Here is a 14,526-nt window from a genome sequence, read left to right as displayed (position 1 = left end):
AAATACAATATACTATAGAGACTCCTTATGCTGCGTTTAGAACCAGAATTGCATTTGCGTAGAAACTGTTTCTCAGGCGGCCAGTCCTGGCTTTTATAACCCTATACTGTACCTTCTTCCAGAAGGCAGAAGCTGAGGAAGGAAGGGTTAAAGCGAAGCGGAGGAGAGCGATTCCTAGAGAGGAAGGAAATTGGGAAAGGAGGGGGGGGGAGCGTGTCCTCTAAAGCAAAAGACTTCACCCCTCCAGCTTTGCAAAGGGAACCTTGGAGAGAAGTCGGAGGTTTGGTGCGCGCAAGGAGCGCAAAGAGAAGATTTTTTTTTGCAAGCCGGAAGCCGGTTCCTGGAAGGTGGTGCGCCTCCACCTGGGGAAAGTGGCCTTTGTCCTTTCCACCCGGGGGTGTGTGGATCTGGTGAGCCTCCTCCTCTTGCATTTGGGTGAAGGAGACCCACAGAGAATATGGGGAGGGGGGAAATGCAAGGGAGAAAAGCGAGAGGCGGGTTGCAGAGACGCAGAGTAGCTGGACAGTGACTGGAGAGAAAACGGGCAGGGGGTTGAGCAGAGCAGGTGCCTTAAAATAATAGCATTGTAGAGTTGGAAGGGGCCCCAACCCTCTGCAATGCAGGGATATCAACTACATTGGCCTTGCATCGGTGCCTTAATTTTGTTGTTGTTGTTTAGTCGCGTCCGCCTCTTCGTGACCCCCTGGACCAGAGCACGCCAGGCCCTCCTGTCTTCCACTGCCTCCCGCAGTTTGGTCAAACTCATGCTGGTAGCTTCGAGAACGCTGTCCCACCATCTCGTCCTCTGTCGTCCCCTTCCCCTTGTGCCCTCCATCTTTCCCAACATCAGGGTCTTTTCCAGGGAGTCTTCTCTTCTCACGAGGTGGCCAAAGTATTGGAGCCTCAGCTTCAGGATCTGTTCTTCCAGTGAGCTTTTTAGGATGCTGTCTAGGTTTTAATTGTTTTTCTTCCAAGAAGCAGGTGTCTTTTAATTTTGTGACTGCTGTCGCCATCTGCAGTGATCATGGAGCCCAAGAAAGTAGATATCTTAATATATCTTGCATTGATTGAGCTCCAAGCATGAAGGGTCTGGAAACCTAGCCTTAGGAGGGCTGTCACGTGGAAGAGGGAACATGCTTGTTTTCTCCTGCTCTGGAGGGTAGGATTCGAACCAATGGCTTCAGGTTACAAGAAAGTGGATTTATTATGTACTGAGTTGAATAGGATCCAAAAGGTAGGTCCTAGAACAATAGGATTCAGAATGCAGCAGTCTGATTGGTCCACAGGAGCCACCCAATCCAGCCCCAGGTAGAAGTGAATCCGCAGCCAGATTGGCCTACAGGTGAATCCTGGAATTAGCCAATCACGTGAGGCCCATTGTGTAAATAATGTATATAAAGCAGACATTCTGGGGGAACTTCCATTCCTCCTCACCACTATGAGCTGTCGACTCTGAGTGTATTTCAGGATTCCAACTCAACATTTTGGAAAACTTTCTGATGGTAAGAGCTGTTGGACAGTGGAACGCTTTCCCCCGGGAAACTGTGGGGAAATTGTGGACTCTCCTTCCTTGGAGGTTTTTAATCAGAGGTTCCGTCCGTCACGGATGTGTAAGAAACGTAAACATAAATCTGCCCTTATTCCCTTATGGGGGACACAAGAACCCTTATAGAGTCGTTTGCAGGTTCTCCATCAGTCAGAGAAAAGAACAGAGGCCAACCAGAGAATATGGAGAAGCAAAGCAGCTCGTAAGCCTGATCTTTACTGAACTGTTGCAACAGGTTGCTCTCCTCACCTGCAGGAAAGGAGGAGGACCCAGAACAAAGGTGTTCCCTCCCTTATATAGACACTTTAAACTGCCAGCCCTGGAGTCCAAGCCCACCCCCAGAAACATCATACATACATCACAGAAAGGGGTGTAGCCCAAGACCACCCCCCAGACACATCATACCGATATCACAGAAAGGGTGGTCTACAACAGAAATCTGAGTGCGTTGTTTACCTCCTGTCTGGCAGCTTACCTGTTAATGCTTACTTGATTGGATACCCTGGGGAGCCTGGCGAGTCTTTTGTAACGATAAATACTTAGTTCCTGAGCCAGGTCACAGGCTCACCCTATTCATACACAGACATACCCTTAAGACAGGATTTGTGAAGGAAAAGACAATGGGGAGGCTTTTCCATTTTCCTTGATCTTGCAGAGAAATCATTTGGTCAGTTTGGGAGTCAAAATGCATCCGGGGCTTTTTCCTGTGCTGCTTCAGACATGTGGTTTATATATCTATGTATGGGTTTGCTTGGTACATTTATGAACATTTATTATATATATATAAGACCTTAAATTTTTTTATTTCAGTTGCTTTAGCTGAGATTCCTGCATTGCAGGAGGTTAGACTAGATGACTCTTGGTATCTCTTCCAGCTGTGCAGTTTTATGATTCTATGACATCAAGGGGCTTGCCCAGAAAAAGAGATGGCAAGTTGTAAATATTAACTACCTGGAGGATACTTCCCCTTCTCTTCCAGGATCCTGTGCCTTTGAAGCGGAGGCTGTACATTTCACTGAAAATACCCTGATGGATCCGGACCCAAGGGAAGCCCTGGAGGAGGAGAAGCCTGGAATCGTGGCCTTTCTGGGTAAGAGCCCCCTTTCCCCTTGGTTGATGGTGAAAAACAATAATCACAGACTATTTTTCCCCCTTTTCTTGTATGTATCCTTGCTACATAAATAGCAACACCCTAGTGGTCCCGGGCCCTAAGGAAGTTAGATTAGCCTCAACCAGATCCAGGGCCTTTTCAATACTGGCTCCCGCCTGGTGGAACGCTCTGCCTCACGAGACCAGGGCCCTGCAGGATCTGATTTCTTTCCGCAGGGCCTGTAAGACAGAGTTGTTCCGCCTGGCCTTTGGCTTGGAGTCAATTTGATTCCCTCCCCCTCTTTCTTTTTCCTTTCTCCTCCTGCGATGAGGCTGCATTTTAATGTTTTAATGTTTTAATGTTGTATTTTAATCTTGTTTTTAAGTTGTATTCATTCAACTTGTTTTTATTATTGCTTGTTAGGAGCCCTGAGCCCGGCCTTGGCTGGGGAGGGCGGGGTGTAAATAAAAAATATTATTATTATTATTATTACATTTCGTCACCCTGCATCTTCGCCTTCCAGCCTAGCTGGGCTTCCGGGGTTCCTTTCCAGGAATCTCTTAAGCTGGCAGACCTTTGTCAAAGCCACAACAGATGGTGGCAGGCTTGGATGTTGGATGTTCACCGCCTTCCTTGATTTTATTTTATTTTTTATAAAATATTTATTGCAAATTTTAAACAGAAGAAAGATTAAGAAACATACATAGTGCCATCACCATACAGTCCAACAAAGAGAGAACAGAAAAGATTTACAAAATAAAAAGAAAGAGGGGAAAAAAAGAGAAAAAATGCATAAAAATCAATTTGTCCATAAATCAAATTTCCATAAACTTTGGACTTCCTCACATCACCTTTTCCTGCGTTCTCAGTCATACAGTTATAAACAGCAATTTATTACCTTATTTCAAATCATCTTAATGGTTCTTGGATATTATGTCCCCAATTATCAATGTTTTTATCATATATTAAACCAATTAACTTAGGCATAATATTATCTCAAATATCATCATTATCTTATACATCCCTTACTCATATCTCTTATAGCTGAATTACTGATGCCATATTATTTTCTGTCATGCATTCTCCTAACACTCATACAGCTTATAATGTTTTTGTAAATAGTCTTTAAACTTCTTCCAGTCCTCTTCCACCGCCTCTTCTCCCAGGTCTCGGATTCTGCCAGTCATCTCAGCCAACTCCATGTAGTCTGTCAGTTGCGTCTGCCATTCTTCCAGTGTGGGCAAATCTTGTGTCTTCCAATATTTTGCGATGAGTATTCTTGCTGCTGTTGTTGCATACATAAAAAAGGTTCGATCCTTCTTTAACACCCTCTGACCAACAATACCCAAAAGGAAGGCCTCTGGTTTCTTAGAGAAGGTATACTTAAATACCTTTTTCAATTCATTATATATCATTTCCCAGAAAGCCTTCACCCTAGGGCAGGTCCACCAGAGGTGAAAGAATGTTCCTTCAGTTTCCTTACATTTCCAAAATTTGTTATCAGGCAGGTGATATATTTTTGCAAGCTTGACTGGGGTCATGTACCACCTATATATCATTTTCATAACATTTTCTTTCAAGGCATTACATGCCGTAAACTTCACACCAGTGGTCCATAACCTTTCCCAGTCAGCAAACATAATGTTATACCCAATGTCCTGTGCCCATTTTATCATAGCTGATTTAACCGTTTCATCTTGTGTGTTCCATTTTAACAGCAAGTTGTACATTTTTGAAAGTACCTTAGTCTTAGGTTCTAACAGTTCTGTTTCTAGTTTCGATTTTTCCACCTGGAATCCTATCTTTTTATCCGAATTGAAAACCTCCTTAATCTGAGCATAATGTAGCCAATCTCGCACTTTATCCTTTAATTTCTCCAAACTCTGCAACCTCCAAGTATCTCCAACTTTTTCAATTATTTCCCAATATTTCGGCCATTCGGCCTCCATATTGAGTCTTTTCCGAGCCTTGGCCTCCATTGGTGACAACCACCTTGGGGTCTTGTTTTCTAATAAGTCTTTGTATTTTGACCAGACATTAAATATTGCTTTCCTGACAATATGATTCTTGAAAGCTTTATGAATCTTTACCTTGTCGTACCACAAATATGCATGCCATCCAAACGCATTATTGAACCCTTCCAGATCCAGGACATCAGTGTTCTCAAGAAGTAACCAATCTTTCATCCAGCAGAAAGCTGCAGCTTCATAATATAACCTTAAGTCCGGCAGGGCAAACCCCCCTCTTTCCTTTGCATCAGTTAATATTTTAAATTTTATTCTGGGCTTTTTGCCCTGCCAGACAAACTTAGAAATATCTCTCTGCCACTTTCCAAAACATTCCACTCTGTCCACAATCTGTAGGGTCTGGAACAAAAACAACATTTTTGGCAACACATTCATCTTTATAGCAGCAATTCGGCCCAACAAGGAAACTTTCAATCTTGACCAGGTTTCTAAATCCTTTTTAATTTCTGACCAACATTTTTCGTAATTATCTTTAAATAAATTCAAATTCTTGGCAGACAAATTAACCCCTAGGTATTTCACTTTTTTAACCACATTTAAATCTGTCTCCTTCTGAAACTTTTCTGTTTCCGACCGCCTTCCTTGATTTTAGAAGAAGCTGGAGGGTGCCCCAAGGTTGCAGTCTCATATGGACACATAAGAGCATCAGACATGCCCTGTTTTTGATCAGGGAAAGGAAGGAGATTAAATTATTTTTTATTATTAGTTGCACTCTTTTGCTTCTTGCCCCCAAATCCTTCCCTTGCCCCCATAAGACCTAATCTCCAGCCTCAATCTTTTCCTGTATGTGGGAGGTGATTAAATAATAATAATAAATTCCAGACTTTCCACCTTCCCTCTCCTTACTCACAAATCCTTCCCCTGCCCTTAGTCTTCCCCCCTCATCCTCTTAGTTTCACATCACATTCTCCCTCCCTGATGCTCCAAAATCCTAACCCTAGAGAATGGTGTTCAAGAAAGAATAAGAGATTCTATTCTATTCTATTCTAGTTTTTATTAAAATTTTCTGTTTTACAATTTTGAATACGTACTCATTTAAACATCCTTAGGATAACAATGACTTCCCTTCTTCTCTTTCCATGGTTCATTTTGCTAATCATAAATCCCTGCATATTTTACAGAAACTGTACCATTCAGTAATCCATTATTACATCCATCAAAACTTATTTACACTGTTGAATTTATCTTAATGCTGCCAGCGTTTTCAGGTGTGCACAATTTCCCCTCCTATATTCAATAAACATTTTCAAATCTTCTCTAAACGTATGTTCTTCTTGTTCTCTTATTCTATATGTTAAGTCTGCAAGCTGCACGTATTCCATCAGTTTATGTTGCCATTCTTCTTTAGTTGAGACCTCGCTTGTTTTCCATTTTTGGGCAAACAAAACACAGGCCGGAGTAGTGGCATACATAAATAACCTTTTTTGACACCTGGGAATTTCTGTCTGAATTATCCCCAACAAAAAGGACTCTGGTTTTTTGGGTGAAAGTGCTTTTAAACATCCCCCCCCCAATTCATTGTGGATTGTTTCCCAATACGTTTTTTTACCCTTTTACAGATCCACCACATATGAAATAACGTTCCCTCAATTTCCTTGCTTCTCCTCTGTATTCTAAAAGGGCAAGGAGAGAGGTTTGCCTAAAAGCAAACTTCCCTTAATCTTGAGTCCTTCTCTTGTCAGACTACAATCCCCATCATCCTTAGCCAGCATGGCCAGCAATCAAGGATGATGGGAGCTGTAGTCTTAACAACACCTGCAGTTTGGGGAAGGCTGGCATGAATTTTAGCAACTTAACAGCGTAATCCTGTACATGCCCATCTGATTCCGAACCAGGTTTTAAGGACCTTCTATTAGTTTGCAAAGCCCCAAACAGCTTAGGTCCAGGCTACCTCAGGGACCGCCTTGTGGCGATCACACGCAGGGGCCCCGCACGTTTGACGGTCTATTGACCCTGTGCCGCCTCTGCCATTGCTTTTTCCGCTGCCACCACCCCGTATCTCACGGGGACACATGGAGTCCAGTCAGTTGTTAACATAAACAAATAATCAAGTTTATTTTTAAATGCAGGAACAAGCTTATGGTTTCAGTTAATTTTACTTGGCAGTTTCTTATTCTTAGTTCCTAACAACTTCAAACTGATTATTCCCAACTATCTGACTCCACCTCACAAGTCCTCTCACTCTCTCACAATACAACTCTACCAACCCACATCTAAACCTCCCTCTTCCTTCTTCAACTCCCAAACCTCAACTCTCAACAACCCAAACCTCAACTCAACTGACTTTCAAAACCTCCCACTCTAACTTTTACTCCCCCCTTGCATTCTCACTGGCCAAACACAGCACACCTATTTTAACCCTTTCCTTCTGACCCATCCTAGGAGGCAAGCACCTGAATTACAATTAAAACCTACTTCAGTGATCTCAAGGTTGCCCGGAGCAACATTTTTCAGCCACCAAATGCCTGGGTGGACAGGAATCGTTTCTTTTCTTTTTTGATAATAATTTTTATTAGTTTTCAATTATAATTCAATAATAGCCTCATTATAACAATACCAATTTATAATACAATTACTAATACCAATCGTTCAAATACCGAATTATGTAATTTAGATAAGGTGTGTTAGAATTACAGTGGTACCTTGGGTTACATACGCTTCAGGTTACATACGCTTCAGGTTACATACGCTTCAGGTTACAGACTCCGCTAACCCAGAAATAGTGCTTCAGGTTAAGAACTTTGCTTCAGGATGAGAACAGAAATTGTGCTCCGGCGGCGTGGCAGCAGCAGGAGGCCCCATTAGCTAAAGTGGTGCTTCAGGTTAAGAACAGTTTCAGGTTAAGAACGGACCACTGGAACAAATGTAAGTACTTAACCCGAGGTACCACTGTAATCGTTTGATGATTTTTTTTTCTGTGTTCCAAAAACTTATAAATTTCAATTACATTCCGGTCATAATAATAATACCTTATACAACAACTGCAATATTAATAGCTTTTATTCGTATTGACACCTTAAATGATTTGTAAAACTACAAGTGAAGCACTCAAACTATATCCTTGTTCTTCCTGTGTGTGGCAGTTATTCTGTCCATGGTGTTTCTTCCTGTCCCTGTAAAATGTCATGTCCATCTTTTCCTGGTTGTTGCTGTTGCCTTGGGCGGAGCAGATATCCCATTGTAGTTCCATAAATATCTCCCTCACTCTGTCCCATACTTTGGTGTTTTGCAAAACAAGAATGTTTTCAGATTCCTCCTGAAAGATAATAATGATAGAGGCAGGCTCACCTTACTAGGGAGGGCATTTCCACTACTGGGGAGCCACCACCGAAAAGGCCCCGTCATTTGTCAAAATTACAAAGAGGTACTCACTGTTCTGACCCTTGCCACGAAAAAGGTTGTCCACCCCTGTGCTCCTTCTTTGATATCAGACTCTTATTTCCCACTTGGGCTGTTACTAATTAATTGTCTCTCCTTTTTCCAGGACATGACAGGGGAGAGAGGGATAATGAAGATGAACCACACAGGGTGTTGTTAGACAGAACTGGATGTGAAGAGGAGGAAGAAGAGAGAACAAAACCTGAAGTGAAATACACACTAAGCGAATCCTCTGCTTTTCAGAGCGCTGAGATTTCTGAAATCCCAGTCCAAGAAAACATAGGCAAAAAAGAGGAAAGCAGCCAGTGCCTTGTGTGTGGGGAAAGCTTTACCTGCAAATTGAGCCACATTGCCCATTGGAAAATCCACACAGCAGAGAAGCCATTTAAATGTTCGGAGTGTAACAAAAGCTTCAGTGATAAGTCAACCCTTAGAAAACACCAGAGAATCCACACGGGTGAGAAACCATATAAATGCATGGAGTGCGGACAGAGCTTCAGTCAGAGCACAAGCCTCACTTCCCATCACAGAATCCACACAGGGGAGAAGCCCTATAAATGCTTGGAGTGTGGAAAGTGTTTCAGCACTTGTAAATATCTCACGATTCATCAGAGAATCCACACAGGAGAGAAACCATTTAAATGCCTGGAGTGTGGAAAGAGCTTTAACAGGAGAGATGCTCTTACTTCACATCAAAAAATCCACACAGGGGAGAAACCATACAAATGCTTAGAGTGCGGAAAGTGCTTCAGCAACAGCAAGTATCTCACTTCACATCAGAGAATCCACACAGGGGAGAAACCGTTTAAATGTTTGGAGTGTGGGAAGTGTTTTAATAAGAGGGATGGCCTTGTTGCCCACCAAAATATTCACAGAGGGGAAAAACCATATAAGTGTTTGGAGTGTGGGAAGAGCTTCAGTAGCAGCAAGTACCTGACTTCTCATCAAAGGGTCCACACAGGAGAAAAACCTTTTAAATGTGTGGAGTGCGGAAAGAGTTTCAGGCAGAAGATAAATCTCACTACCCACCAACGAACTCACACAGGGGAGAAACCGTATCCGTGCTTGAGGTGTGGAAAAAGTTTTAGCCAGCAGACTAACCTCACTGCACACCAGAAAATCCACACAGGGGAGAAACCCTATAAATGTTTGGAGTGCGGAAAGAGGTTTAATCATAGCACAAGCCTCACTCACCATCAACAACTTCACACGGGAGAGAAACCCTATAAATGTGTGGAGTGCGGGAAGAGCTTCAGTACGAGCGCCAGCCTTACTTCACATCAAATTATCCACACGGGGGAGAAACCCTATAAATGTCTGGAGTGTGGAAAGCGGTTTAGCGATCGCAGAAACCTCCGTTCACATCAGAGAATCCACACAGGGGAGAAGCCGTATGTGTGCTTGGAGTGTGGAAAGAGGTTTAGTCATAGAACCAACTACAGTTCACATCAGAAAATCCACACAGGGGAAAAATCTTTTAAATGCTTAGAGTGTGGAAAGAGTTTCTTTTTCAGCACCAGTCTGATTTCACACCAAACTCTCCACACAGGGGAGAAACCGTATAATTGTATGGAATGTGGGAAGAGCTTCAGTAGCAACAAATACCTCACAGCTCACCAACGAATCCACACGAGGGGGAAGCCATTTAAGTGCTCAGAGTGCGGAAAGAGCTTCCGTCAGAGTTCAGACTTCACTTCTCATCAGAGAACCCACACAGGGGAGAAACCGTACAAATGTCTGGAGTGTGGAAAGAGGTTCAGTACTAGCAAATACCTCGCTTCCCACCAACGGATTCACAGCGGGGAGAAACCATATACATGCTCGGAGTGTGGTAAGAACTTCACACACAAGACAAATCTCACCAAACATCAGAGAATCCACAGAGCAGATAAACCGCAGTACTGTTAAGGAATGCAGAATTTGTTTCATCTAATCCTGAGGTCTGTTTTGGAATTGCTGTTGGTGAATGTACTGAATCTTAATCCAAGATGGAGGCACTATTGCTAGGGGTGCTGGCGACTTTGAGACTGGGTTTCTCTTCCACCTTTAGAAGCAAATCTGAAGCTTAGGGATACTCCTTCAGCTCCTAGGTTTTGCAGCTGAAGATAAGGCCTACTCTCCCTTGCTGTATCCTTTTAAGATAAACCTCACTACACATCACGGAAAAGGAAAACAAAAATTCCTGAATTGTTGGGTTAGGCAACGCAACGCATCCTCAATTCTCATCCACAAATTCACTCAGGAGAGAAATGAGATAACTGATCTGAGTTTCAAATCAGAACCAGTGAAGGCGGTGAAGGTCCTGTGTGAGTGCCTGGAGGTTGTTGGAGGATGGATGGCGGCTAATGGATTGAGGTTGAATCCTGACAAGACAGAAGTACTGTTTTGGGGGGACAGGGGGCGGGTGGGTGTGGGGGATTCCCTGGTCCTGAATGGGGTAACTGTGCCCCTGAAGGACCAGGTGCGCAGCCTGGGAGTCATTTTGGACTCACAGCTGTCCATGGAGGCGCAGGTCAATTCTGTATCCAGGGCAGCTGTCTACCAGCTCCACCTGGTACACAGGCTGAGACCCTACCTGCCTGTGGACTGTCTCACCAGAGTGGTGCATGCTCTAGTTATCTCCCGCTTGGACTACTGCAATGTGCTCTACATGGGGCTACCTTTGAAGGTGACCCGGAAACTACAACTAATCCAGAATGCAGCAGCTAGACTGGTGACTGGGGGCGGCCGCCGAGACTACATAACACCAGTCTTGAAAGACCTACATTGGCTCCCAGCATGTTTCCAAGCACAATTCAAAGTTTTGGTGTTGACTTTTAAAGCCCTAAACGGCCTCGGCCCAGTATACATGAAGAAGTGTCTCCACCCCCCTCGTTCTGCCCGGACACAGGTCCAGCGCCGAGGGCCTTCTGGCAGTTCCCTCACTGAAAGAAGCAAAGTTACAGGGAACCAGGCAGAGGGCCTTCTCGGTAGTGGCGCCCGCCAGGTGGAACGCCCTCCCATCAGATGTCAAAGAGTTAAACAACTACCTGACATTCAGAAGACATCTGAAGGCAGCCCTGTTCAGGGAAGTTTTTAATGTATGACATCTTAGTGTATTTTTTGTCTTTGTGGAAGCTGCCCAGAGTGGCTGGGGAAACCCAACCAGATGGGCGGGGTACAAATAATAAATTATTATTATTACAGAAAGCGCTACGCCAGGGAAAAACCGTATAAAAGCCTGGTGTATAGAGGGAACTTTTCTTGGAAGACCATTGTCACTAAACATCAAAGAATCCACACAGCAGAGAAACGACAGAAAAGCCGGGGTGCAGAATGACTTGGAGCTGAACTGATTTCCCTCTGGTTTTCTTAAACTACATGCTCCTTGGTTGGGGCTGGTGAAAGTTGTAATCTGAGGGCACCAGGTTGGACGACAGCTGAACTATAGTCATAGCACAATCCCAGAGTTAATTCTGGAATGGCCAGTATTGACTGTATTGAATTCTAATGGACATGAGAGAGCTGCTATTGGCTGAGATTCTTGTGGGGCTCCCCCTCGTTTGAATGGAGTCCACACCATACATTTAATGTATGCCACTTTTCAAATTCGTGGCAGAGAGTTGTTAGGAGAGCGTCTGTTCCCATCAGAGAGCTACAATTCCCAGAGTTCCCTGTGAAGACTGACCGTGAAACCAGTCTGGGAATTGTAGTTCTGTGAGGGGGCAGCTCTAAACGCCTCTCATAATTGATGTGTACACTTAACTGAAATGTGTTACCGAACTTACTGAAAATGTGTTGTCGTCGTTACCGTTTAGTAATAGGCAAATTAATGCATCTAGCTGAAAGTTGTTAGGAGACCCAAAATTCTCCTTACAGAGCTGCCAGTCTTGGAGGTCCCTGTAAAGAAGAACTGATTGTTAAATCCCCCTGGGAACTGTGGCTCTGTGAGAGGCGTCGGGAGTCCCAGTGCGGATTATAACAAATAAAACACAGTTAGAATCATAGAATCGCAAGGGTCTTCTCGCTCAGGAATTCTGCCCCAAGCCGTCCTTAGGTGGGCTCGAACCACCAACCTTTTGGTTAACAGCCAGAAACACTCACTTATTGGCCCGTGAGACTTTAAAGTAACTTATGAATCACAGAATAAGGTGGGTCCTAAAAATAAACATCTGAGGTGTCGAAAGCCAGGGCAAAGAGTATTGCCTTTTGGGGGGTGGGGTGGGGATTACCGTATTTTTTCCACCATAACACTCACTTTTTTCCTCCTAGAAAGTAAGGGGAAATGTCTGTGTGTGTTATGGAGGGAATGCCTGCAGGTGGCGGTGGGGATCTGCTGCCTTTGTGAGCAGAGGATCCGTGGTTCCCCTTCCTTCCCTCCTCCGTGGTTACAAAGCATGGATCCACATGGATCCTCAGGATTTTTGCATTGGGCTACTCCAAACTCACTGTCAGATCACATGTCTGCGGCCACAGCATGAACCACAAAAATCATATATCCACTATTTCGTTTAGAATATTTTTTTTTCTTGTTTCCCTCCTCTAAAAACTACGTGCGTGTTATGGTCTGGTGCGTGTTATAGAGCGAAAAATACGGTAATCAGAAAAGTCTCAAGTCAGTGGTCCCTAAACCTTTTCTCCCATGAACCACTTGGAAATTGATGAGGGTCTTGACCAGGGATCAGCAAACTTTTCCAGCAGGGGACCGGTCCACTGTCCCTCAGACCTTGTGGGGGCCGGACTACATTTATTTTTTGGGGGGGAGGGAATGAACGAATTCCTATGCCCCACAAATAACCCAGAGATGCATTTTAAATAAAAGGACACATTCTACTCATGTAGAAACACGCTGATTCCTGAACCATCCATGGGCCAAATTTAGAAGGTGATTGGGCCGGATCTGGGCTCTGGGCCTTAGTTTGCCTACCCATGGTGTTGACAGATCTCCCCACTCTCCCCTCCCCACAACACTTTTTGGTGCAAATCCATCATTTTAGAGAAGCCATTTTAAGATCCCACATCTATCGTGGCACAAATTCCCCCTGGCATTTAAACGGATTAATGCCTTTCTCCCTTTATTCATACATGTCCCAGAAATTCACGTCCCTACGATTAATTTAGGAGTGAGGTTTGGCTGTAAAATTGCCCACTGGCATTTCGCACCCGGGCCGCAGGCCTGAGTAGGCTGGCAGGTCGACCTGTGGAGCATTTCCCCGTTGCTACAAGACCGATTGCTTGATAAAATATATTTGTATATCACCATTTCATTTTTAAAAATATTGACGTGGTTTACAACAATTAGAGCACAACAAAGAAAAATACAAAAAATTGACGCAGATCGCCAGCTATTACAGAAAACACTTTTCTTTGATGGTCTGCATAACCCTGGAGGCAAAGACATGCGGAAGATTGTCTTGTGTTCTCTATTTAAATTACAGTAGAATCGTTGAGTTGGAAGGGACCGCAAGGGTCATGTAGTCCAACCCCCTGCAATGCAGGAATCTCAACACGCTGACGCCCATCCAGTTTGAAACCATATCAGACCCTGCTTAGCTTTGCAAATGTGCTAGCAGTATTTCTATACTTTGCAAATGCCTCTATTTACTAGTGCATGTAAATGTGGAGCAAATCTGCAGACTCTTTTCAGGGGCATGTCAACGCCTTACTTAGGTTGGGACCAGGGATCTTGTATTTTTTTCCTGTAGAAGATATAATCCAAGGGTCAGTAGCCTTTGCCTCATCCACATGATGAACTACAATTTTCATCATCCCTTGCCATTGGCAAGGGCTGATGGGCATTAACGTTTATTTATTAAATTTCTATACAGTGGACGCTGTTTATTTGTTCATTTATTAAATTTCTATACAGTGGTACCTCAGGTTAAGTACTTAATTTGTTCCGGAGGTCCGTTCTTAACCTGAAACTGTTCTTAACCTGAAGCACCACTTTAGCTAATGGGGCCTCCTGCTGCCTCCGCGCCGCCGCCGCACTATTTCTGTTCTCATCCTGAAGCAAAGATCTTAACCCGAGGTACTATTTCTGGGTTAGCGGAGTCTGTAACCTGAAGCGTATGTAACCCGAGGTACCACTGTACAGTGGACGCTCTGGTTGCGAATGTGATCCATGCGGGATGCACATTCGCAACCTGCAGCGGCGCGTCTGCGCAGGTTGCAATTTGGCGCTTCTGCGCATGTGCAAAGCGTGGTTTAGTGCTTCCGCGCATGCGTGACCGCCGAAACCCGGAAGTAACCCGTTCCGGTACTTCCAGGTTTTGGCGGGTCCGTAACCCGAAGAAACGCAACCTGAAGCGTCTGTAACCCGAGGTATGACTACTGCCAGCATCCTAGGATCAAAAACAACAAGCCCTCTTACAATGGCCATGGGTTGGCTAGTGAAGCAAAGGCCTGGGAGAAGAGGAATGTTTTTGCTTGGCGCTGATGTAAAGAAGGCGCCAGCTAAGCCTCCCCGAGGAGAGCATGCCACAAATGGGGAGCCATCACAGAAA

At 44.2% G+C, this 14,526-nt stretch overlaps 2 protein-coding genes across 2 annotated transcripts in view; both read left to right on the top strand.

Moving 5' to 3' along the window:
• Positions 1 to 14,526, top strand: part of LOC310701313 (uncharacterized protein) — a 172,945-nt gene that overhangs the window by 119,199 nt on the left and 39,220 nt on the right. The gene's annotated exons all lie outside the window — the stretch shown is intronic.
• On the top strand, positions 197 to 13,891 carry LOC310701405 (uncharacterized protein). Its single transcript, XM_083492205.1, has 4 exons — positions 197 to 410; positions 2,526 to 2,636; positions 8,148 to 12,253; positions 12,625 to 13,891. The coding sequence occupies exons 2-3, from the start codon at positions 2,576 to 2,578 to the stop codon at positions 9,947 to 9,949; spliced, it is 1,863 nt and encodes a 620-aa protein (XP_083348331.1). The 5' UTR covers positions 197 to 410; positions 2,526 to 2,575; the 3' UTR covers positions 9,950 to 12,253; positions 12,625 to 13,891.

This window comes from Podarcis liolepis (genome assembly GCF_965112155.1).
Source record: "Podarcis liolepis genome assembly, chromosome: 2".
NCBI classification, from domain to species: Eukaryota; Metazoa; Chordata; class Lepidosauria; order Squamata; family Lacertidae; genus Podarcis; species Podarcis liolepis.
The sequence above is the reverse complement of the archived record's forward strand: the minus strand, read 5'-3'. Positions and strand labels throughout refer to the sequence as shown.